Below are 27,161 nucleotides of genomic sequence, written 5' to 3' on the forward strand. Positions count from 1 at the left end.
TATTGGATTTGCCAATGTATGCACCAGAGTGGCTGCTTTTCAGCATGGCTACACGTTAGTGGCACAGAGGAGCGCTGAGTGGAGTGTCGTAAAGTGGAATGGCGAATAGTGGAGTAAAGTGTTGTAGAGTGCCAGCAGGACTGCTTTTTTATAATTCCTTCCCAATATATTGTATATAGTATACGTCGAGCGCTAATTTAGTTTTACATTTCAAAACCTGCCAGGGCTGTGAACTGTTAAGAGGGTGTCATCCTATGTATTTCCATCTGCTATCATGTATATATTTGCAAATTAATGTGTAGAATTGAGTAGTGTATGTGTAATAAATTACTTTTCCTTTTCATAATTAAAAGCATGGACTGTGTAGTGATTTATTGGGTGGTGTTAGTTACAGGGCCGACTCTAGGACAGTGTGACCAGCGCCACTGCACCTGGTGTTAACTTCAAGGGGCGCAGAGTTTGCAAGTTTATTTTGGTTTGAAAAGCAGGTTTTAATTTTAAAGGCACATCCCGCCACGTTCCTTGCCTCAAACAATTTCCAGGCAACAATAAAAATGTCAAGATAACTACTGTGATTAATGTTCTTCCTGGAGAGCGATCATAGTTTTATCTGGTTGAGGTTTTGGCGGGTCATAAAACAGCACAGAGGGTTAATATGCCTGCTGCTGTGAATGGGTACCATGCAGATCACAAAATGCATATAATGTAAATAGGTCAGTGGGTTACTGCTTTTCTAAGAGACATACTTTTGTTACTTGCAGTTTATAAGTTAAAATCCTAATATAGAACAGTGAATTATTAATTGTCATCAAAGAACTGTATGCACACTGCAAAGTATAGATTAGAGCATAGTTTAATGTTGCAGAAAGGGTACGGTTGGGTAGAAATCAATTCCTTTTATTAAAGAGAACCCCCAACTATGGTGTTCCGTTTTCAATTCTAAGTTTGTGCTTCTCCACACCAAGCACTCTTAAACTATACTGCCTACCAGTATGGATGTAATGTTACTTCTACACCTTGTAGGCCTCCGGCTTATGTAACATTTCCTATACACTGATTTACACGTGTATGATTGATTCTCTCTGTGTAATGTGTGTGTGAATCAAAGTGCTCTAACTCCCTACACTGGCATGAGTGGTGATACATAATTAAATGCATCTAAAAGAGAGTAGTCATGTAGTCTTGAGAGGCACTGTTAAAAGGTGGTGGTGAGAGAATCTGTGGCGGAGGTGGTTACCGCCTCTACCACGGATGAAGGGCACCAACAAACATTGTCACACCGAGCACCACCGGCACAAAAGCTGGCCCTGGTTAGTTGCTGCTTAAGGCACTAATCTACACCACCTCCCCTGAGTAGTCCATGGACTGTTTTGCCCTGCTACCCTGAGAGTCAAATGCCACAAGTGGTGCTTATTTTCAAGTAAAGGGGGATTGTGGTCACTGATTGTGAATGGCCACGTCTGCACAGCCAGTAACCGAGTCCAGGGTTGTGGAATTTAATAAAATATCTAGTTGTCCATGGGACAAGTAGCTTCATAAATCTGCTTGTCCTTTAACGAAACCCACTTGTCCCTTTAGTGCGATATAGTGCACCGTCAAATAATGGCAGCAGTCTCGTCATAAAAGAGCTTTGGCAATTGCCACTCTGGTTATGTCAGGCTCATAGTATAGACAGATTTGAATACTAGCAAATCCCTTATTTTGCATCCTTTCTGCAAGTCTACATGCTGGGTTTGGAGGTAGCAGTAAACAATATTTACAGGGTTAGAATGCTCTTTCGAGTCTATGCAAACCTACTAACGCGCATATTTTGAGGGCTATCATCAGCTCTCTTTAATCCTTTCCAATACTGAGAAGGGTTGGAAATGTACTCCTGACAGTAGTAAAATTTCTTTGAGGGCTGGGAAAAATGTGGTTAGAAGAAAAGTGAACTTGTAAACATTCAACAGATTTTCGCAGTGGTAAAACTACACATTCATAGCTCATGTGAAAGTGCAATTCACAAATATTTCCTAGAGAATGATTTCCTGGCCTACTTAAGGATTCATGTGAATTCATGAAAGATGTAAATCTGCATTAATGCAAGGACATCCATCATTGTGCACTTTTGTGGCTTTCTTTAACAATTGAGCTTTAACCAAGAACTTTTGTTTTAATTAAAATGCTTTCTCTATCTATCGGCTGACTTCACTGTGTGTAACAGCATTCTGCTCTTTTACAAGAAGCATATCTGCACAAAAAGTAGTTTTGTTCAGTTCCAGGAACTACTGTGGCAATGTGGGCTTTTTGGGAACAAAAACAGTTGGCTGTCTAGGAAGAACGTGCTGGCAAACAGCACCACGCTCACCTGATAAGCCGAGATAGAGTAAGGAGCATAGTGCAGGCCAAGTGCGTGAGCAGAAAATTAAAATACACCCCACTTTGAACCAAAGTTCTTATGCTACCAAGCAAGTGAAGAAAGCCATTGCAACCCTCTCTGGAAAAGCTCTCGTCTTTCCCATCCAAGCATCTACCCATTCAACTTTTCATTCGCCCACTGATATCTACCATTTTACCTTTACATTGTCATCCATTCATTCTTTCATCCAATAGCCTTTCACCATTGTTTTTCCATCCAACCATCCGCCCACCCATATCTAAACCTACCCAATCATCTCCAAACCTATACATCCATCTATTGCAGCCACCCACCCATCCTTTTTCTCACCATCCACCACCCTTTCACTACTTCCATCCACCCTCCTTTTTATTCATCCATCCATTTATCCATCCTTCCGCCCACCCATCCATCCTTCCACTCATCCATCTTTTCTCTCACTAATCCATCCACCCTATAACCCATGCATCCACTCTTTCCTTCATCACATCAGTCGTCCATCCACCATACCTATCACTCATCCATCCTTGAACCTATCCTTTCACTCACTCATTCATTCATTCATCCATCCATCTAGCCAGACACACTTACACTCACTCATCCAACCACCCTTTCAACCACACATCCATCCATCCTTTCACTCAATCACCAGCTCTTTCCCATTACTTATCAGCCTTTGTCTGCTGAGTTGTAAACCGAAGAGGCACATTAAGGGCTGCACCCCCATTGTAGTTGCTACAATGGGGGGGTTCCTGACACTCTTCTCCAACCCTATCCTTCCATCTCCAAATCTATCCATCAAACTCATCCATTCCTCCTTCCATTCATTCATCCCTCCATCCATCTTTCCACTCATACATCCACGATTTAACCCCATCATCCTCTTTTTAACTCAGATATCCATCCACAGTTGCACTCCTCTTCCATCCATTCTTTCACTCATCCATCCTTTCACCCCATCCATCCATCCTCCTTTCAACTCATATATCCAGCCTCCCTTTCAGCAATCCCACCATCAATCTGTCCTTTTGTTCATCCATCCACCCTTTCAATCCCTCCATCTACCCTTTCACTCATCAGCCTTTTCACTCCACTATCCACCCATCAATCTATCCATCCATCCGCTTATCCATCCAGCAACCTTTCAACCGAGCCACCCACTTATTCATCCACTCACTTATCCACCTATCCTCCACCCACCCACCTATCCACTTATCCTCCATCCACCCACTTATCCATCCATCCACACACCTATCCACCATCCACCCACCTATCCACCTATCATCCATCCACCCACCTAACCATCCACCCATCCATCTTAGTTCTTTCAGCCGTCAATCCACCATTTCATTCAGCCATCCATCCTTTCACTCTTCCATCCTCGTTCACCCCATCCATTCATTTACCCTTGCGTTAATCCTTCTATCCTTTCACTCACCCATTCTTACATCAATCCTTGCATCTATTCATCCACCCTTTAACCCACTCACCCACCCTTTCACATTAATTAGCCTTTGTCTGTGGACCTGCAGATGAAAGACACCTATCAAGAACCTCACAGCTGCAGTAGCTGCTACAACTGTGTGTTTACAGTGCACCCTGGAGAAGACAAAAAGTGAGACGAAGTGCACGTATAGAAATAGGTGTGGGCCTGAGGCCTGCATGAAAGCCCCACGGGGAAAGTAAGGAGATGTAATGTACGCGTAAGATATGAGAGGCCAAGAGAAAGGGGTCAGGGCTGTCAGAGATTGCGGCGGAGGTGTATAGGAAATACAAAGGGGAGGGGGGGGGGCACGAGCTTCATGAGAAGGGAAAACAAGGTGCTTTACAGTAGTTCCTGGAGGTGAGGATGTGGAGGAATCGTGGGGCAGTAAGAGACCCAAGGGTGAAGCACAGAATGAAAGGCAGGGATCACAAGTTCAAGTCAGAGCGGGGGCCAAGAGGCAGAAAAGGCTGTCTCTTACATGCCAGTGCTGCAGGTGTTCTGGAGCTGCAGAAGCTCGATGTTCGTCTCAGGCACAAAGTAAATGAAAGGACCCGGAGGGGGCCCACAAGCCACACGTGAGCCTGATACTGCTGTGGATGTACACGCTGGGGTCGGAGGTAGCTGCAACTTTGACCTTTGCTCCATCATGTTCTTCTGCTCAGGGGAAAGTGAAAGTGCAACCCCCAGCTTTTGCATTCGTCCTTTCAGTGCTAATAAACTGCTCTGAGCGACTTATTAACTAGATGTGAACAACAGAGTTCAACAGCTGTGTATCAAATTACTTTAGGACGTTCTACTTGTCCTTCGGACAAAACAGAAATTAAAACCTCTTGCCCTTGTAGAAAATCTAGATGTCTCGGGCGTCGGGAGATATGAATTCCCCACCCCACCCCCTTTTCAACCATTCTCTCACTAAAGGGCACCCAGAAACCCCATGCAAGTCTGCGCACTTTGTAGCCTGTCCTGTATGAAAAACTATATATATATATGCCACAGTGTTTCTGCTGTTGTCAAACAATCTTGGGCACCCATCGACCCTCTGCTAACCCGTCTGTTCCTCTTTGCCTTCTCTTCCGACTCTTGTGCGGATCTCGGTTCTCGGGGTTTTTGTAATGCTTCAGTCTATGAAGATACGCAAGCCTTCCTTAACTGGAAAAAATCGTAATGGCCTTGACGTGCAATATGCTCCTGAAATTGGTCCGTATCTCTGTGCTTAACGAGAATGGACACAAAGGAGGGGTCGACCAGGCTGACGCTGAGCGTAGCAGAGGCTTCTTGAGGTGTGACGATGGATTATTTCGGGAGCCCCCGTGTGCCTTGTCGGGACACCCTGCTTCCGGGCCTTTATAAATCACTGTTATCAGGTGAAGTGGGAGCTAACCAAGTGCAGAACTCCCAGAAAGTTTGTCAAATGAAAGGTCTTGGCTGAAAATAGTGTCCTGGTGACATGGGGCGAGATGCAGCACTAAGGGAGGTGCGTTTGACCGAGGTAAGGAGGCAGGTCTACGAAGACAGGGACTGATGATGAAATAGAGGAGGGGGGGAGGCGTGAGGCAAGAGGCACTTGAAATAATGCAGTGCGCGGTGGCAGTCGCCTTTGGCAGGAGACTACTTCGAGTGACTTTAAATAAATACTTTGTGTTTTTTAAATAGAGACAGGGCCCACCAGGGGTTGCCTTCCTCCCACCGTCCCTCGCCTGCGCCGTTTTATAACACGTGTAGGAGTCTTTCGAGCTGATACTTATTCACTCAGTAGAACAGTAACGCAGACCATCCAGCCAGCCCCACATCTGCCCAGTAAAGACAGCCAGGCTGGTAATTCCTTCCTTCCCTTGGCTCCGAAGAAACCAGCCCGGGTGTTTCCATTGTTCATTTTACATCTCACTCACTGCCTTGGACAGGAAAACGAGAACCTTTTAGTGCCCTGTGAGGCCACCTCTGTTTCTAAACTTTCTTGCGCTGCTGTGTGTACTGCGGGGTGGGCTGCCGGCTTCCGTCCGCCTCAGACACTGGCATCCCCTCTGGAGCGGGCACTCAGCGGCATCGCCTCTAAGTGGATCCGGTTAATGTACATAATGTGACAGCCGTGCGCGCGATGCTGCCTGCCTGCCTTGAGCTGATGGATGGCGCGGGAGGTGTGTGCAGGTTGTCTAATGCTGCCGTGTTTGCTTTCTCCTCTCCCGCAGGAAGCCCCCCGTGCCGCGCCGTCCTCCAGTGGCTGCTGGCTGACAACGCCCGGGTCGATGCGGTGAAGGAGCAGGAGCTGTCGGCGGCGCAGGGCATCGCTCCCGATGGAAGGGACGTCAGTCTGCGTGTCACCGAGGCAAGGATTGATCACCCTCCCCAGGCCTGTCGCGCCCTCCCCACCGGGCGCTGCAAGAGTCACGGGGCGGAATGCTAAATGCACCATGTAGGCGATGGGTGAGGTCTGGTGGGGGTGTTATGTTCTGTCTTCTGTGGGGGCGCTAGAAGTGTGGGGCGAAGGACCCTCATTTATTGGTGATAGAGAGTTGTGGCACCATTCAGATTCCAGAGTACCTCTGACTCAGTGCATAGCATGTTCCATACCCTCACGTGTTGGCATGGGAACTCTTTATCCCGTATAGTCCATGGTGCCCTCCCCGCCCCTCAATTGTATACAATCGCCAGGCAGTTGTTCTCTAGATTGCACCGTTACGCGGCACCTTCGTGCTGCCACTGCCGGAATGTTTAGCCAAAGTCGAAGCTGATGTAACGTTACAGGAACCAACATTTGCCCTGTTGGACCAAAGTAATATATGGTTTTGGAACTGATCACACGATGCAAGTGACTGTACATAATAGACTGGCGCTGGCGCACGGCTGGCAACCCAACCAGAAATCCGAAGGACATGATGCCCTCCCCGCCCCCTCCATCCAAAGGACACCTGATGCACTGCCCCCCCCCATCAAATGGCGCACCTGATGCACTACCCCCCTCCATTCCAAGGGCACATGATGCCCTGCTCCCCCTCCACCCAAAGGTGCTCCAGATGCCCTGCTTCCCGTCCACCCAAATGCACACCTGATGCCCTGCTTCCCTTCCACCCAAAGGCCCTCCTGATGTCCCGCTTCCCTTCCACCCAAAGGCACACCTAATGCCCTGCTTCCCGTCCACCCAAAGGGCACCTGATGCACTGCCCCCCCCCATCAAAAGGCGCACCTGATGCCCTACCCCCCTCCATTCCAAGGGCACATGATGCCCTGCTCCCCCTCCACCCAAAGGTGCTCCAGATGCACTGCTTCCCTTCCACCCAAAGGCACACCTAATGCCCTGCTTCCCTTCCACCCAAAGGCACACCTAATGCCCTGCTTCCCGTCCACCCAAAGGCACACCTAATGCCCTGCTTCCCGTCCACCCAAAGGCACACCTAATGCCCTGCTCCCCCTCCACCCAAAGGTGCTCCAGATGCACTGCTTCCCTTCCACCCAAAGGAACACCTAATGCCCTGCTTCCCTTCCACCCAAAGGCACACCTAATGCCCTGCTTCCTGTCCACCCAAATGCACACCTAATGCCCTGCTTCCCGTCCACCCAAAGGGCACCTGATGCACTGCCCCCCCCCCCATCAAAAGGCGCACCTGATGCCCTACCCCCCTACATTCCAAGGGCACATGATGCCCTGCTCCCCCTCCACCCAAAGGTGCTCCAGATGCACTGCTTCCCTTCCACCCAAAGGCACACCTAATGCCCTGCTTCCCGTCCACCCAAAGGCACACCTAATGCCCTGCTTCCCGTCCACCCAAAGGCACACCTAATGCCCTGCTTCCCGTCCACCCAAAGGCACACCTAATACCCTGCTTCCCTTCCACCCAAAGGCACACCTTATGCCCTGCTTCCCTTCCACCCAAAGGCACACCTAATGCCCTGCTTCCTGTCCACCCAAATGCACACCTAATGCCCTGCTTCCCGTCCACCCAAAGGGCACCTGATGCACTGCCCCCCCCCCATCAAAAGGCGCACCTGATGCCCTACCCCCCTCCATTCCAAGGGCACATGATGCCCTGCTCCCCCTCAACCCAAAGGTGCTCCAGATGCACTGCTTCCCTTCCACCCAAAGGCACACCTAATGCCCTGCTTCCCGTCCACCCAAAGGCACACCTAATGCCCTGCTTCCCGTCCACCCAAAGGCACACCTAATGCCCTGCTCCCCCTCCACCCAAAGGTGCTCCAGATGCACTGCTTCCCTTCCACCCAAAGGCACACCTAATGCCCTGCTTCCCTTCCACCCAAAGGCACACCTAATGCCCTGCTTCCCGTCCACCCAAATGCACACCTAATGCCCTGCTTCCCGTCCACCCAAAGGCACACCTAATGCCCTGCTTCCCGTCCACCCAAAGGCACACCTACTGCCCTGCTTCCCGTCCATCCAAAGGCCCACCTAATGCCCTGCTTCCCGTCCACCCAAAGGCACACCTAATGCCCTGCTTCCCGTCCACCCAAAGGCACACCTAATGCCCTGCTTCCCGTCCACCCAAAGGCACACCTAATGCCCTGCTTCCCGTCCATCCAAAGGCACACCTAATGCCCTGCTTCCCTTCCACCCAAAGGCACACCTAATGCCCTGCTTCTCGTCCATCCAAAGGCACACTTAATACCCTGCTTCCCGTCCACCCAAAGGCACACCTAATGCCCTGCTTCCCGTCCACCCAAAGGCACACCTAATACCCTGCTTCCCTTCCACCCAAAGGCACACCTAATGCCCTGCTTCCCTTCCACCCAAGGGCACACCTAATGCCCTGCTTCCCGTCCATCCAAAGGCACACCTAATGCCCTGCTTCCCTTCCACCCAAAGGCACACCTAATGCCCTGCTTCCCGTCTATCCAAAGGCACACCTAATGCCCTGCTCCCCCTCCACCCAAAGGCGCTCCTGATGTCCCGCTTCCCTTCCACCCAAAGGCACACCTAATGCCCTGCTTCCCGTCCACCCAAAGGCACACCTAATACCCTGCTTCCCTTCCACCCAGAGGCACACCTAATGCCCTGCTTCCCTTCCACCCAAAGGCACACCTAATGCCCTGCTTCCCTTCCACCCAAAGGCACGCCTAATACCCTGCTTCCCTTCCACCCAAAGGCACACCTAATGCCCTGCTTCCCGTCCATCCAAAGGCACACCTAATGCCCTGCTCCCCCTCCACCCAAATGCGCTCCTGATGTCCCGCTTCCCTTCCACCCAAAGGCACACCTAATGCCCTGCTTCCCGTCCACCCAAAGGCACACCTAATACCCTGCTTCCCTTCCACCCAAAGGCACACCTAATGCCCTGCTTCCCTTCCACCCAAGGGCACACCTAATGCCCTGCTTCCCGTCCATCCAAAGGCACACCTAATGCCCTGCTTCCCTTCCACCCAAAGGCACACCTAATGCCCTGCTTCCCGTCCATCCAAAGGCACACCTAATACCCTGCTTCCCTTCCACCCAAAGGCACACCTAATGCCCTGCTTCCCGTCCATCCAAAGGCACACCTAATGCCCTGCTTCCCTTCCACCCAAAGGCACACCTAATGCCCTGCTTCCCGTCCATCCAAAGGCACACCTAATGCCCTGCTTCCCGTCCATCCAAAGGCACACCTAATGCCCTGCTTCCCGTCCACCCAAAGGCACACCTAATACCCTGCTTCCCTTCCACCCAAAGGCACACCTAATGCCCTGCTTCCCGTCCATCCAAAGGCACACCTAATGCCCTGCTTCCCTTCCACCCAAAGGCACACCTAATGCCCTGCTTCCCGTCCATCCAAAGGCACACCTAATGCCCTGCTTCCCTTCCACCCAAAGGCACACCTAATGCCCTGCTTCCCGTCCATCCAAAGGCACACCTAATGCCCTGCTTCCCTTCCACCCAAAGGCACACCTAATGCCCTGCTTCCCGTCCATCCAAAGGCACACCTAATGCCCTGCTTCCCGTCCATCCAAAGGCACACCTAATACCCTGGTCCCCTCCAACCCCCCCCCCCCTCCACAGTCTGAGCACATATGTGATACTGTGCCCCCATCCCAGACACATACCTGATATCCTGCCCACTAATCCAAAACGATGGACCACGCTCAGTCGCAGCCATTCCATTTGAGGAGAACTCCAGAACGCCATTTTACCGCCACCTTTCAAAACGCTGCACTCACACTTGAGTTTCCAGTGGTTAACAGCTGCAGGACGCCTTGTGCAATAAGTATATTAGGGACGATGGGGTAATAGGGTATTGTAGGGCACCCTACACGTTTCCTTCCCGAGGCGCTTGCAGAATACCGCAGCCTACAGTTTCACCCCCAGCTAGTGTTTAAAGTGTGCTGTGCCTATGTTGTGACCTGTTTGGGTGGCTGTCATCAGTCTCTCGCTGCAGTGTCCAATTAACTAGCCGTGGGAAGAAGCATGCATTATTCTTCACTGTAAAAGGCACACAGCTTGTGTTGCCAAAGTGCGCCTAAAGACGCGAAACGACGCTTTTCGCGACCAGAGGAGGGACTCAGCAGAGATAATAAAACAGCTCTGAAACAGGCTTGTCGAAATGGAAACGCAGAGTAAAACTAAAAAGCCTGCGCGGCACTCAAATCTTGTAATTATGAAGCCTTTCCAGTTAATTGAAGACCGGCTGAGAATGCTTAAGTGCAGGGAAGTTAATCTCCCCCAAGTGAATATGCTGATGCTATTTAGGCTAAAGCTTTTAACAGTGGATTAAATCTGCAGAAACGGAAATGCTAATCTTGTTGGATTCAAAGTCCCACCTTGTGTTGTTAAGTGATGAGCGCACCTTTTAGTGTGGGGCGGGTTTGTGCCGGCAGATTGTGCTGTAAAGTTTTAACTCTCTCCAGGTGACCTTGGATGACCTCTGTCCGGAAGGGCCAGTCCCAGCGGTGGAAATTAAGATGGAAAGCACATCCTTGGCTGTCGTTTGCAGCATGCACCAAGCTGTCCTCCGGCGTGTGCAGGTATCGACACAAATGGGCAATTTATTATCATTAAGTATGTACAGAGCGGTGTGCGTGTTCTCTACAAAATAGCATGTCTGGTACACACTTCACTGTACTGAGGAACACAGCGGCCGTTTTCACACTGAATGCACGCGAGCCTGCGCCCCTCAGAAATGACTGCTTTTTGGGGTTTATCATTTTAAAGGGCACTTGATGTTGAAACCGTGAGCATAAAGGGGCACAGTGGAAGTAAAGAGATGGAGAACGGAAGCAGTTTTAGAGAATGGAGCCATTGCAGACAAAGGTCTTGTTAAGATTTGGATGTTCACGTGAGCTGGAACTGTCAAGTAGGAAGGGTCAGACCAGGTAGCAAGTTTGCCAGTCGTAGGAGGAAAACAAACAAAAAATGGGCCTTGTTAAATAAAGGGAGGCATTTTCACATCATAATTTGGCTTCTAATATTTGGGCTAACCTCGTTCCACGGGGATGTGTAGTGTGACCCGAGAGGGCAGCCCAATTGTAAGGCTGCTCTCGTCCTATATCTTCATTTTCCCAATATTTCGGAATAATTCATCTAGATATCAAGAAAAGCTCTACATTTGACTTGAGAACACAAATGTAGGGAAGACCTATACGCCTAAATCGTTAACTACTTGCATTGTTATTGTTGCGGCTTGTGGTCCTTTTCTATCATTCTTTTCTTTTTGCTTATAGAAGGGCAAAGGAAAGAAATGGACACGTCTCCAGGCATCGAGCCCTTATAGCCTACATAGCCTACACCTCACTGACGTTGCCCATAGAGGCTGAAATGCATCTATAGCTGCTTATTGTGCATGTATGAAGAAGTGGCCTAGCATGTTTGCGCTCTTTAGCAACCATGAGATTCTCACAGCAGACTGCAGTGCTCCTCACAGGGGTGTAAGACTAAACATTGTCACTCTTCCGATGTTTATCAACTATCAGATTCCCTCCATCACTCTTCAACAGACACCGGTCTCATGGCTCTGCATGGTGTCTGATAAGGATCTCTGATATACATTTTTAGGTCGAGCCTGGGCAGCGATGCACTGCTCTGGGAGGCATGCTGTATTCAGGTAGGGACTTGAAGCCCCGCCCACTCTCCACCCACATTTTCATTGGCTTGTGTCATTGTCCACTGTAAACTGCGGCTGTTCATTGGTCAAAAGGCTTAGTAGTCCCTCCTTAGTACCGCCTTGTCTCATTTTGTAACCTCCCATGGTGACACCCCATTACGTGTGTCGTTGCTCGGTAGATAGGTTTTAATTACAGCCTAAGAGCATTATTTTCTCAAATAGCTTTGTCTTGCCTTCTGTTGCATGCAGGACACGCTCTCTCCTAACGCTTTAAAAAAAATGTATTGCACGCATTTGCAATGCAATAGGTCTTGCATTTGCGAGAGTTTAAGATATTGGCATTGTAAATGAAAGTGCCTTTTTTTTATCAGCGAACCTTGACCCTTTAGGCAGGTCGCTCCCCATGCTGCACAGCACCACCGGTGTGCCTGTGCCCTTAACCCAGCTACCGCTGCTGCTGACGGAGTTCGAGGCCCTCCTCCACCCACAAGCTACCACCTGCGCCTCATCCCTGGTGGCCAGTGGTTGGCCAAAGGTTTGCTCTTGCTCGTGTTCTCTGTAATTTGCTTATTTGTTTTTATTGTCTTATTTTGTTATTCCTCCTACCCTCTTGTACCATTACTGTGCCCTTCTGCCTTATTTGCCCTTTTTTGCCTCTGTCTTCTCTGTAATTTGCTTCATTTGTTTTATTGTCTTATTTGGTTATTCCTCCTTCCCTCTTGTGCCTTACTGTGCCCTTTTGCCCTTTTTTGCCCTTTTTGCCTTCTGTACCCCTCGCCGTTCCTTCACTCTCGTTTCCCTGCTGTCCCGTTTTCCCGCCGCTGCGTCCCTTGCGGTCCACCCCCCGCTCTCCCATTCGTCCGCTCCCATCTCCCAGCGGCTCCTCCCTCCCACCTCCCCTTCTTATGGCGGCTGCTGCGCAGAGAGGAGAGCAACCCATGACCCTTTGGGCAGGTTGCTCCCCACGCCGCACAGCACCACCTGTGTGCCCGTGCCCTTAGCCCAGCTGCTGCTGCTGACGGAGTTCGAGGCCCTCCTCCACCCGCTGGCTACGACCTTCGCCTCATCCCTGGTGGCCAGTGGTAGGCCAAAGGTTTGCTCTTGCTCGTGTTCTCTGTAATTTGCTTATTTTTTTTATTGTCTTATTTTGTTGTTCCTCTTTCCCTCTTGTGCCATTACTGTGCCCTTCTGCCTTATTTGCCCTTTTTTGCCTTCGTATTCTCTGTAATTTGCTTCATTTGTTTTATTGTCTTATTGGCTATTCCGCCTTACTGTGCCCTTTTGCCCTTTTTGCCTTCTGTACTCCTCGCCGTTCCTTCACTCCCGTTTCCCTGCCGTCCCGTTTTCCCGCCGCAGCGTCCCTTGCGGCCCACCCCCCGATCTCCCATTATTCCGCTCCCCCTGCCCCTCCCTCCCATGGCAGCGGCAGTGCGGCCGCGCCAATGGCGTTCCTAAGGTAAGCCCATCCGCACCTGGACCACGCCCAGCGCCAGAACCCCTGGCCCCCACGTACACCAAGACACCCGACGCCGCTACGACGTCAACACCCTCCACGCACTCAACACCGGACGAGCACACGCCTGCTTCCTGGCCGCCTGAAGCACACCACAGGACCCTTCTCATGCCGGAACTGCAGCTTCACCAGCCTCCGAGCCTCCAACCTGCCCACCAGGACAGAACGCAACCACCTCAGATGCTTACTACTGAACCCCCGCTCCGCACGCAAACATGCCTTCGAGCTCTGGGACCTGTTCGACACATCCTCCCCGGACGTAGCCTTCCTGACAGAGACCTGGATGAACGACTTCTCGGCACCTGACATCGCCATAGCCATCCCAGACAGCTACAAGATTGCCCGCAGAGACCGCGCCAACGGAATAGGAGGTGGACTCGCCATCATCCACAAGAACACCCTCAAGGTCTCGATGAACTCCGACGACACCCTCAGCACCGCCGAACACCTGCACTTCCAGATCCACACTGATCCCAACACCACCCTCAGAGAAACGCTGATCTACAGACCCCCCGGACTCTGGCCTCAGTTCAGTGACTCCATCGCCGACTTCGTCAGCACGCACACCCTCGCCTCCACGGACTATGTCCTCCTCGGAGACATGAACTTCCACCTAGAGAACAACAACGACACCAACTCCACTACCCTGATCGTCAACCTCGCCAACCTCGGACTCAGACAGCTCTTCACTGCGCCCACCCACTCCGCCGGCCACACGCTTGACCCCATCTTCTCCTCCAACCCCCACGTCTCCTTCAGCCACACATCCGAACTCCACTGGACCAACCATCACTACATCCACTTAACCTTCCAGAAAGCCACCACGCACCACCGCACCCAACAGGTCCCCTGCAGCAGCTGGAGCAAAATCACCGAAGACCAGCTAAACACCACCCTTGCCCGACGCCCACTCGCCGACCACGACACTGCCGCCAGCAAACTCAGGTGTTGGATCGACGACTGCGCCAACACTCTCGCCCTTTGAAGAAACCCTCCAACAGGTGCACCAACAAGAAAGCCAGCTAGTTCTCCGCAGAACTCCAGACCTCCAAACAAACGTGCCGAAAACTAGAGAAGGAATGGCACAGTGAACACACACCGGAGAACCAAGAAGCCCACAAGAACGCCATACGCCAACACCACCACCTCATCAGAGCCGCCAAAAGGACCTCCTTCAAGGACAGCTCGACAACAACGTACACAACAGCAAAGAGCTCTTCGACATCGTGAAGGAACTCTCTAACCCTAGCTCCAACACCAACGACATCCCACCATCGCAAAACCTGTGCAACTCCCTTGCCACCTTCTTCCACCGCAAGATCGCGACATCCACGACAGCTTCAACAACCTGACCTCCCCAACAACCAACGACACCTCAGACCCCATGGCCACCACCCACAGCGACCCCCTGCGCACCTGGACCCACATCAACAACGACAACACTATCAAGATCATGAACACCATCCACTCCGGCTCCACGTCAGACCCATGCCCACACCACACCTTCAACAAAGCCAGCGCCACCATCGCACCCCATCTCCGCAAGGCCATCACCATCTCCTTCGAGACCTCGACCTTCCCGGAGAGCTGGAAGCACTCCAATATCAACCCCCTGCTCAAGAAACCCAAGAAGGTGGAATAGTGTGGCCCAATGATTAGAGCGGCAGACCCTGATGCAGAGGTCTAGCCCGGGACCAGAGTTCAATTCCCCGCCTGGGCGGGTCTTGGGCTCAAAATTCCACTGACCTGATAATTCTCGCCTCGGTGCCTATTCCAATCATGGAGTCCCGCTCTGCAACTCTGGGCAATAGCTTGCTTAATCTCCACAACGGCCCCCACAACGCTAAGGATGCCTGGCTTCCACCTTGGGGGTGCCCAGGAGTGGACGCCTCACAGGGAAAGCCAGGATGGGTTCCACAGCGGTATTCGTACAAGCGCCTTGAGACCCTTGCGGGTGAGTAGTGCGCTATACAAGTATCAATTTACAATTTACAAAGCGGACCTGAGAGACCTCAAGAACTTCCGGCCCATCTCTCTGCTCCTGTTCCCGGCAAAGGTCATCGAGAGAGCCATCAAAAAACAGCTGACCCGCTACCTAGATTAGAACAACATCCTGGACCCGTCCCAGTCCGAATTCCGCAGCAACCACAGCACCAAAACCCCCCTCATCGCTGCCACAGACCTCAGGGCATTGCTAGACAAAGGCAAAACTGCGGCCCTCATCCTCCTGGTCCTGTCAGCCGCTTTCGACACTGTCGGCCACTGCACCCTACACAAATGCCTCCATAACGCAGGGATCGGAGACAAGGCTCTGAAATTGACCACCTAATTCCTCACCGGCAGAACCCAGAGCGTCCGCCTCCCCACTTTCCAGTTCGAGGCCTCCAAGATCATCTGCATCGTACCCCAAGGATCATCCCTCAGCCGAACATTGTTTAACATCTACATGGCCCCGCTCGCCCACGTCGCCAGACTACACGACCTCAACATCGTCTCCTACGCCGACGACACACACCTGATCCTCTCCCTCACCAAGGACCCCCTCACCACCAAAACCTACATCCACAAAGGAATGAAAGCCATTGCCGAATCGATGAAGAACAGCCGTCTGAAGCTGAACTCGGACAAGATGGAAGTCCTCATCCTCGGCTCCACCCCCTTAGCCTGGGATGACTCCTGTTGGCCGACCACCCTGGGATCAGCACCAACACCCACCGACCATGCACGCAACCTGGGGTTCATCCTCGACTCTACACTCTCCATGACCAAGCAAGTCAACGCCGTCTCATCCTCCTGCTTCAACATCCTCTGCATGCTCCGGAAGATCTACAGGCGGATCCCAACTGACACAAGAAGAACGGTCACCCAGCCCCTCGTCAGCAGCAGGCTGGTCTTTGGAAAAGCCCTCTACGCGAGAGCCCCGGCCAAACTGCTGAAACGACTGCAACTCATACAGAACACCTCTGCCCGCCTGATCCTCGACATCCCTCGACGCAACTACATCGCACCCCACCAGAGAGATCTGCACTGGCTGCCCGTCAACAAGAGAATCACCTTCAAACTCCTCACCCACGCACAAAAGGCACTCCACGACACCGGACCAGCATACCTCAACAGCCGAATCACCTTCGACACCCCAAACCGCCAGCTCCGCTCTGCCGACCGCACCATCGCTATCGTCCACCGCATCCGAAGAACGACCGCTGGTGGCAGATCGTTCTCCTACCTCGCCGCCAAGACCTGGAACACACTCCCTATCCTCCTACGGCAGACCCAAGATCTCTTACCTTCAGGAGACTACTCAAGGCCTGGCTCTTCAAGCAGTAGCAGCACCCCCTCTCCCTCATAGCGCCTTGAGACCCTCTCGGGTATGTTGTACGCTTTACATATTTTATGATTGATTGATCTGTTTTAAAAACAACACATAAATTAAAGGAATTTTCATTTACAATGCCAACAGCCCAAACTCTCATAAATGTGAGTTCTATTGTATTGCAAATGCTTGTTTCTGTCCTTTGAGAAATCTTTGAGCTCACTCACAGGTAGCGTGCCTGGTAGCACTTGCTTTTGGCAAACCAGTTAGTGAACACCAAGCTTTTTATACTTCAGAGCCTTTCACCTTGTTCACAGAAACACAGTGCTGCTGCACACATATTTTATTTATTTATTTATAAAGCCTCTCTTCACTACGAAAGTAATTTCAGATTCCCATGAACATTTAATTATTAAGTCATTTTTATATGCTATACTCCAATTTCGCAACTTTGTTATTCGGGAGCCCTCAGTTTTTACACAATAACGTTTTTTGCAGTTCGTGACTGTATGCTTCCCTGACTTACTTTAGCAGCAGATATCTTATTCAAGCTGAAAACTGTTGAAGTTTCTGACAATCCTACAATATATTATATTTGCTGATTAAACCTACCGGCCCGATGTCACATATAGCAATTTAAATGCATTGTAGAGCCAGATACATCCATTACCTGCTTTCAAGTCCAGCCAGATGGCATTATATAGTAAGTCTGTTGTGATAAAAAAATGTTTATTTATTATTTAACTATTACTTAACTAACTTGATGGTCTTGGTACACTGAAAAGAAAAGAAGGACAGACAATTGGAAACAACAATGAACTAATGTCTGGATGTTGGGTTTTTAGTAAGACAGGAAGTTTGGCGCTCAAGCTGATATGCGTAATGTGTTTAGTGAGAGAGGTAAGTACGGTGCTGCCAGGTCGGGGGTAATACCCTGTATCCCCCGTACATGTGTGGGAACCCACCCCAATGATTAAGAGAAAGTCCTGGGCACACGAGATGAGGTTAAGAAATACTGGTCGAATGTTCTAGCAGTATTTCTTATCCTCATCACGTGTGCCCGGGACTTTTGCTTAAACAATGGACCAATGATCATAAGAGAGAGAACAGGAGAGAACAGAGAGATTAGTCTGAATGAAGATAGAAAAAAAAATGTTTCCTGCAATTTTCGTGAAGCAGATCACGTGAATGATTTATCGAGTGCTTGAGAGGTTTTGAATTGGGGTGAATCCGGATTGAGTACGTTATTACTTCTAATGCTTTTTTGACCACTGGAAATGGTGAGGAGTTTGGTGAGATATGGTTGTTTCTTTACTTTGGTTTGCATGTGAGGCAGCAGGCTTTGCATGGGGTCCTTGCTTTGATGGAAAGCCAAGGAGGGTCTTTCAAGACCGGGGTGACCTGATTAACTTTCCTTTTGGAGTAGAAGAGTGTGGGGGTGTAGTAAAGGACATCCTTAAGTGGTGTGGCCATGCCAAAATATAGGTGGGAAAGACTAAGGAATTGCATATACTGATACATTCAGAGGAACAGCATTTGGCAGGAAGCAGTATGTATCCATTTCTATATTAATGTTATGAATCTACATTTTCAAACAGAATGTGCTAATCCACGATGCTCCAACCAGTGGCGGTCCTACTAGACTCCAGGTGAACCAACTCCGGCAGATGATATCGAAGAACGAGGTAGGATTGCACATACAGAGACGGCTTCTGCCACATAAGATCAGTGTGAGCCAGGTGACGGCTGTGTGCCATGATTCCAATAGCTTCTCAGTATTGGTTTGTGAAGTTGCAGTTATTCCTCTGTAACATTGAGGATTTTTTTTTACAAAACATTTAATTCTTTCTGAACTTCATGTAATTTTTGATGTTTGAAAAAATAAATAGTTTAAGAACATTTCTGGTTAAAGTAGGTTTGTAGGAGAAAAGCACTACAAACAACACGTTTAGCAGAAACATTATCTTGCAAAATAAAATGTTTCACAAAAATAATGTATATTTTTGTCATGGTTTTTCAACTTCCGTTCTTTTTTTATGCTTGTAGGTTGTGGCGGGTGCATAGTTGGATGAAGATGCACAACAATGCATCCATTTTTCTAGGGAGGGGAGGGGCTGTCCTGCAATCGGGTAGGCTCAGGGGGTAGGGACGTGTGGGTAGTAAAGACGTAAGGGTGCAGGAAGCAGAACAAAAATGGGAATGTGATTCTGAGGTATTTGGGTGTAGGGGATACGTGGATGTAGATCATGAGGTCCGGGGTGTCTTCTTTAGTTGGTTCTTCCATCCCAAATTTTAGCTGGTGGATGGTTGTTTGGGGGGCAGGACGTATTAAGGGTCATACAGGAAGGTTGAGCTACTTGCTTGTTCAATGACTAATTTAACTTTGGTTAGATTTAACACTAATGGTCTTAACAGAAAATGAGGGCAGCGCAGTATCATTTTACTACAGGAAACACAGGATAAACATCTGGAGCCATGGGACACATTTGTTTTTAGGTCTCGCCTGTCGATGCGCATGCGCATCGAGCAAGGCGAGAGTATTGCGACTTATCTACTCTTTATCCACACTGCAAGGAATCGTGGCGATTCCTTGCAGTGCCCGCGACTTTTAAGGTCAATGCGCATGCGCATTGAGCTTATGCGCATGCGCATTGACCTTAAAAGCGCGTGCGCGTGCACGTCCGTCTTTGTTTACCCGCTCCGCCCCCTCCCCTTCCCGCCGTGTCGCATTTCTCCTCCCCCTCCCCTCTCTTCCTTCCGTCTAACGCCGTCTAACTTCCTTCCGCGTAACACCGCCGCCCGCCGCGAGCCATGCTCATCTACCGGGCTGCAGGCACACTGATCCTGCCAGTCATTCCCACAGGCCGGTCGCAGCTCCCTCGGTGCCGCCCGTCCTCCAGCTGCAGAGCACAGCGTCACAGGCGCTGACCGGCTCCACAGAGTGCCCGCCTGCTCAGGAGCAGCTCACAGCCAGCGGCCTCCCACATCCTCTGCAGGGCGGTCCTTGCCGCTTCCATCTAGGCCGCGGGACAACGCCTGCTTCACATGTACGGTGGCAAGCCTATTTTGTGTGCTCAATCCCCTACGAAGCACAGGTCAGCTTCTCTAAATTCTAATTATTTTGTTTACCGCAGCATATTGCTGTTCATTAGGTGGCAGCCAAAGGAGCTTGCCTAGAGCGCAGCCATCTTCGCGCAAGGCTAGCTCCATCCCTCTGTGTCCGCATATTTACAATAAAATACAAAATAGCCCTTCCCTGCCCTCCGTTTTGTTTCAGCCCTTCCCTGCCCTCAGTGTTGCTTCAGCGCTTCCCTGCCCTCCCTGTTGCTTCCGCCCTTCCCTGCCCTCCCTGTTTCCGCTCTTCCCTGCCCTCCCTGTTGCTTCCGCCCTTCCCTGCCCTCCCTGTTGCTTCTGCCCTTCCCTACCCTCCCTGTACACTGATCCTGCCAGTCATTCCCACAGGCCGGTCGCAGCTCCCTCGGTGCCGCCCGTCCTCCCGCTGCAGAGCACAGCGTCACAGGCGCTGACCGGCTCCACAGAGTGCCCGCCTGCACAGGAGCAGCTCACAGCCAGCGGCCTCCCACATCCTCTGCAGGGCGGTCCTTGCCGCTTCCATCTAGGCCGCGGGACAACGCCTGCTTCACATGTACGGTGGCAAGCCTATTTTGTGTGCTCAATCCCCTACGAAGCACAGGTCAGCTTCTCTAAATTCTAATTATTTTGTTTACCGCAGCATATTGCTGTTCATTAGGTGGCAGCCAAAGGAGCTTGCCTAGAGAGCAGCCATCTTCGCGCAAGGCTAGCTCCATCCCTCTGTGTCCGCATATTTACAATAAAATACAAAATAGCCCTTCCCTGCCCTCCATTTTGTTTCAGCCCTTCCCTGCCCTCAGTGTTGCTTCAGCGCTTCCCTGCCCTCCCTGTTGCTTCTGCCCTTCCCTGCCCTCCCTGTTTCCGCTCTTCCCTGCCCTCCCTGTTGCTTCCGCCCTTCCCTGCCCTCCCTGTTGCTTCTGCCCTTCCCTACCCTCCCTGTTGCTTCCACCCTTCCCTGCCCTCCCTGTTGCTTCCGCCCTTCCCTGCCCTCTGTGCTGCTTCCGCCCCTCCGTGCTGCTTCCGCCCTTCCCTGCCCTCCGTGCTGCTTCCGCACTCCCCCTCACCCTCACTCACCCTCAACCCCTCACCCTCACTCACCCTCAACCCCTCACCCTCACTCACCCTCACTCACCCTCAACCCCTCACCCTCAACCCCTCACTCACCCTCACCCTCACTCACCCTCATCCTCACTCACCCTCAACCCCTCACCCTCACTCACCCTCACTCTCACTCATCCTCACTCACCCTCAACCCCTCATCCTCACTCACCCTCAACCCCTCACCCTCACTCACCCTCAACCCCTCACCCTAACTCACCCTCACCCTCACTCACCCTCAACCCCTCACTCACCCTCACTCACCCTCAACCCCTCAACATCAACCCCTCACTCACCCTCACTCACCCTCACCCACCCTCACCCTCCCTCACTCACCCTCACTCACTCACCCTCACTCTCACTCACCCTCACTCACCCTCACTCTCACTCACCCTCACTCTCACTCACCCTCACTCTCACTCACCCTCACTCTCACTCACCCTCACTCTCACTCACCCTCACTCTCACTCACCCTCACTCACCCTCACTCACCCTCACTCTCACTCACCCTCACTCACCCACCCTCACCCTCCCTCACTCACCCTCACTCTCACTCACCCTCACCCTCACTCTCACTCACCCTCACTCACCCTCACTCTCACTCACCCTCACTCTCACTCACCCTCACTCTCACTCACCCTCACTCTCACTCACCCTCACTCTCACTCACCCTCACTCTCACTCACCCTCACTCACACTCACCCACCCTCACTCACCCTCACCCTCACTCACCTTCACCCTCACTCACCCTCAACCCCTCACCCTCACTCACCCCCACTCACCCTCAACCCCTCACCCTCAACCCCTCACCCTCACTCACCCTCAACCCCTCACCCTCACTCACCCTCAACCCCTCACCCTCACCCACACTCACCCACACTCACCCACACTCACCCCCACTCACCCTCACTCACACTCACCCACCCTCACTCACCCTCACCCTCACTCACCCTCACTCACCCTCACCCTCACTCACCCTCACCCTCACTCACCCTCACTCACCCTCACCCTCACTCACCCTCAACCCCTCACCCTCACTCACCCTCAACCCCTCACCCACCCTCAACCCCTCACCCTCACTCACCCTCAACCCCTCACCCTCAACCCCTCACTCACCCTCACTCACCCTCACCCTCAACCCCTCAGCCTCACCCTCACTCACCCTCAACCCCTCACCCTCACTCACCCTCACTCACCCTCAACCTCATGCTAAAGATTTACAAAAAAACCCATAAACAATTCTAAAAGCACTAACTCTAATGCTGCGAGACCTATTGCATTTCTAATGCTTGTTTAACTATGACGACACAGAGGGGTGTTGCTTCCTGTAAGCAAATATATACAGGTGAAATATCAGGTAGTTTATAATGATGCAGGGTATTGGGCCATTCTTCCAGTACAGCTGGGAACCACAGAATGAATGCAGGAAGTTACTATGGCCCAGTCAGTGATGATGCTAGCTAGCTATCTTCAGAAACTGGCTTGGTCCTTAGGCAATCTGCCCTGTGTGATCTTCCTGGGGAGGATGGAATTTTCCTTTTTTACCAGACCGACTCTATCCTGGCGGACTAGAAATTTCTTTCTTTGTTTGATTGGATCAGATGTTTTGTTTACTTGTATAGAACCAGAATCACTCCTGAGTTAAAATGAGCGTTAATAATTGTCCAAGGGTACGGGTGGGCTTCCAGTATTGACAGTTCAGTTCTGCTCCAGATGCTGAAGTTCCAAAACAATACTGATGCAATGCAGTGTGCAAAAACACCCACACTCCTGGAAAAAAAAGGAGATGCAAAGCTCTATCCCAATTCGTGAATCACCAGCAGAAGATCTTTTCAAGTCAGGGCATACCAATTATAAATGCGGAAACACCACTAGGCTCTTTTAGTTTTCTGTCTCCCAGTTTATCTAAAGAAACTGTTCGTAAATGGGCAGATTTAAATATAATGAAGACTGGGAACTTTTTCGTGGATCCCAGCTTGAAGTCCTCACAGATGTTGTTTTCAGGCCAAACGCTCAATAGCCAACATCACTTTATGTAGGCCCAAATAAGAGCGATCCGTGGCAATATTAACGGGTCGACGTTGAGTCTTTCAGGAAGATAGCAAAGTATCTGTTTCGGGAGGATGGAGTCCATCTCTCTCAGGTTTCTGTACCATCGCTGAGCCCAGACACTTTGCAATTAGTAGAAGCGACAAGAAGTAAACAGATGCCACACTCTGGGATTGATGTAAGTGACCAGAAAAGGGAAAGGTATTTTGGCTTGAGCTACACCTGCTTTAAGGGTGCAACATTCCAGCATATGGCTTTTATTACGGGTGGATGCTCTGTCTAACATCACAGGTTCTGCATAACATGTTCCCTTCAGTGCCTGGGAAGTGCCCAAGTGTTGTTCCAAGGGAGATTGGCTACCGATCTTCTGGTCCTTCAACTCCCTTAAGGTTTTTTGGGTAGGGATATTCAGCACAGTAAGTAGGGACCATCCAAGAAAATGTTCCTCCCTTGTTGAGAGTAGCTCTTCTGGGCCTTCAGGTCGGGAATTCATTTTTTATTGCAATGGTGATTGCTCGGTGACTAATTGCTACCCATTGGAAGTGCTCTGTTGGGCCTAGCTTTGAGCAATGGGTAACGAAAATGGTGAAAGTCAGTTAGTGGGAAGCCTGCTTCCATGCCAGGATGAATAGGTAAGCTACGTAGAAATTGGAGAAGCTGGGCTAGTAAGGAATAGAAGGGTAGGTACACACACTTTTTTAGTAGGAGAGAAGAGGGTATGCACTAGTACTTTTTTTTAGAAGTCAGGGAGGTGCACACCGTGTTAAGGGCCTCTTGTGGGAGATGCTATCCTAGAACTGCACCGTCGCTTCAGGGGGAGGCCAAGAAGCGGGAGCCGGGGAAGGGGGAGCATGTTTTTTTTAATGGGGTTTTAAGACCTCGCATGGACTGAACATGAGACGATGAGGGCTGGTTGAAGTAGAAGATTTCTTTGACAGTATTTTACAATTTATGGATGTATTGTTCTTGGGAAGTAATTTAATTGTTTTTTTTTTAAAACAGATTTTTATTGCTTTTAAAAACGAAGAAAACCATAAGAGTACATCTCACTTATCTTGTATTAAGTACATGTGTGTCTCATTATACATCATAGTGCATTTAAACATGATAGTCCAAGGTTATTTATCCGCCTGTAATTTAATTGATTTATCTTCCCCGATATGGTCAGAAGGTGTGAGTCTTACTGTTCTTCTGTAATCACCTTTTCTAATTAAAAACATCTTTCATGTTAGAACCATACCCTCACAATTTAGGTGCAGTTTTAAATTTGAGGGTGAATTTAACAACTCCCATCCATACTTCTTATATCAAAATAACTGCTTTCAAACAGCATTTGTGTCAAATGAATTATTTGCATTCGCAGGGAATAATAGCAAGAAAATCATCCTGTGAGTGTCCGCTCAAGAATTTTGAGGTCTGTAGTCCACATTCAACTCGGGTCTCTGGGTTGCTGTCACAGCCACTCTTTTAGTGGTGTACTGTCTTAATTTTTTAGACCCACTTCAGTAACCTGCACTCCACTCCAGACTTCTCATTCTATTAAGGCTCAGCCTTCTACAGTACTTTCATTGCTGCATTTACTCTAGCTATCTATCATGGCTGGTGGCTGTTTTCTGGTACACGTGCAGTCCATGTGTGCGTCTGTTATCCATCATGGGATTTTAATTGTGTTTCATAGCATTTAAAATAAACTCTGTGAATCCAAATCAATTTTAAATAAACATTTTGTTAAATAAAAATAAATTGTTCTTAGGATGCTCATAAAGATTATGAAGAACTTTTTTCTTTGAGTTTTAGAGCCATGGAACACCCAAAATGTTTTTCAGTCCTCTCATGTTTTTATTTGGTGCTTTTTGAAGTTATCCATGGCTGCTTCTTCTTCAGGCTCTGTATTCATTAAAATTTGGCCCCTTTCCTCACAAGGGCATTTCTGTGCATTATGTGATTTTTTTTTTGTTCAGATGGTTTTGCAGGTTTCACAAGATTGTTTTTTTCTGTGTTTTTTTTCACTAACCACTTTCTTCCTTACTCGCACATTCAGCATTTAATAATGTTGGCAACTTGTTTCTCTGTTTTCGAATTTGTTAATGTATCCCTGGTACGGCTGTTTAAAACACGAGCAACTGATTACATTATAGCGTTAGGCTCTTACAGAAGGGAAGCTGCGGCTGTCGGAGGCAAGGCTCACTTATGAAACGCTCCGAGCGTAGTCTGCAGGTAGAGTTGACATAACTTAACATACTGTCCCCTTCCAAAGAGATTCCTTCTTTGTAGATATGTTATCTGTTTGACTCGACATGAAAACACCAGACATCCCTCTTGAGAAACCACCTTTCAGCCTCTTTTAGACATTAGGCTGTGTTTAAACTCACTCTTGAGACGCCTGTCTTTGAAGCACTATTTGTCGAAGAGGTGCTGGTGTCAAGCAGTCCACCATTGATGTGCAAGGTGTTGAGGCATTCCTTTTCGAGGATCTTGATATCTTGCTGCTTCTTTGGGGTGCCTGTGAGATTAGCTTGTCTATCCTGGGAATATGCAAAGTCAAGATTTCCTGGAGAACACCCAGGTTAATGCCAAATCATCTAGGGCAAGATGTACGACCAGCAAAATAGCGCCTAGCAAATTGCGACTCATTTGCGACTTGCAATTTGTGCGGCGCTATTTGGCATGTACAACAGTGTGTTTAACACTGTTTGGGATTCCCAATGGGGTCACAAATTGCGAGGCTCATGAATATTTAATGAGCCACTCGCAATTTGCAAGCTCATGGGGAATGACAGGTCCTCCCAGGGATGGTGGGCTGCTGGGCTCAGCAGACAACCATATCTGGGACTACTTTTGAATAAAGCAGTTTTTTAAAAAAAATGCAGACGGTTTTCCTTAAAGGAAAACGGAATGCATTAAAAAAAAAATTAAACTTTTTCGTTTTATTTTTTAAGGGCAGGTAGTGGTCCCTGGGACCACTGCCTGCCCTTAAAACATATTTTTAGAGACGGTCACAAAGTGGGAAGGGTCCCCTGGGGACCCCTTCCAAATTGCGACTGCATTGCCACTCTCTTTAAGAGGGTGGTAATTTGCGAGTGTTTAGCACTGCAATTGCGGTCACAAATCATTTATACATTGCTTTGAGGACACTATTAGGAAGGGAACTCCCGTTCCTAATAGAGACTCGCAATTTCTAAATAGCGAGTTGCAAATAAATTGCGACTCGCTATTTAGGAATTGTACATGGCCCTGGGCCAATTTGCATGCGCAAACAGGTCGCAAACCCATTTGAGCATTCAATTTAGGGTCATACATCTGGCCCCTTATCTTTTTGATCATGACATAATTAATTGTCCCTGTGACCATAGATTCCTTTGAGTGTCTCAGCATTCGGACATACCCATACCTTCCATACAGTTTGACTTTAAACCTCCTCCTCCTGTTCTAACTTGTGGCTGAATGTAACCAAATACACCTCCCAGTCACTCGCTATTCACTTACTGGCTGTACACGGGTTCAGACCTGGAAGATTTAGATATTGTTTTTACCTATTGACAATACAGTTCCGCTTGAGGCAGTCACACTCTCGAGATGAGCAAGCATTTGAGCATTTAGTGCTGTAATTGACAGGCATTTACACATTTGGTGCTGTGATTGGTCCTTTGGTGCCTATCACAGTTAAGCTACTTAATAGTTTACTCTCTTCCAGTCCAATTCGTTTGTCAGTCCTATTTGAGAGTTTAGTGTAGTCCCAGAAGAGGGTTTTGTATTATGAGATCTCAACTACAACCAAATACATCCTTGGTTTCATGCTTCATGCCTGGCGCTCCATGAGCTTTTCCCCAATGCATGGTGGTACTTGCAACCTGTCCCCGGACGAACACAGTCTTTTTTTGCCCATTGTTTGACGACTAGCTCTTCTCATAGGACGGTTATGGCTGAGCACTGGAGCTTCCCGAAGTCAACTGTACTTGCAAGAGATAAGTAAAGTCTCTCTGTCTTTTATGGAGTCCCTTATTGTCCCTACACAAAATACCTCAGATCTTTTATATCCATTGGCTAGCAGTGAGAATGGATATCACATATTTTTCGGATCCCCCGAGGCAGGTTCCCATATGAGATGTTCGAGACCAGTAATGGAGACATTGAAGGGGATTGGGACGACGAAGAAAGTTAGACTCCTTTATTTAGTAGAGTTACAAGAAGAATATCATTCATAGCATGTATTC

The 27,161-nt window shown here is 49.6% G+C and overlaps 1 protein-coding gene across 1 annotated transcript in view; it reads left to right on the forward strand.

Annotated features, from left to right (window-relative positions):
• FAAP100 (FA core complex associated protein 100) overlaps positions 1 to 27,161 on the forward strand; it is a 347,891-nt gene that overhangs the window by 307,343 nt on the left and 13,387 nt on the right. The window contains exons 7-9 of the mRNA XM_086931007.1: positions 6,050 to 6,186; positions 10,689 to 10,805; positions 18,306 to 18,392. Of these exons, the coding sequence (XP_086787133.1) occupies positions 6,050 to 6,186; positions 10,689 to 10,805; positions 18,306 to 18,392 (341 nt within the window). The remainder of the gene's footprint in view (positions 1 to 6,049; positions 6,187 to 10,688; positions 10,806 to 18,305; positions 18,393 to 27,161) is intronic.

The sequence above is a fragment of the Lissotriton vulgaris genome, chromosome 7, assembly GCF_964263255.1.
Source record: "Lissotriton vulgaris chromosome 7, aLisVul1.2, whole genome shotgun sequence".
NCBI lineage: Eukaryota > Metazoa > Chordata > Amphibia > Caudata > Salamandridae > Lissotriton > Lissotriton vulgaris.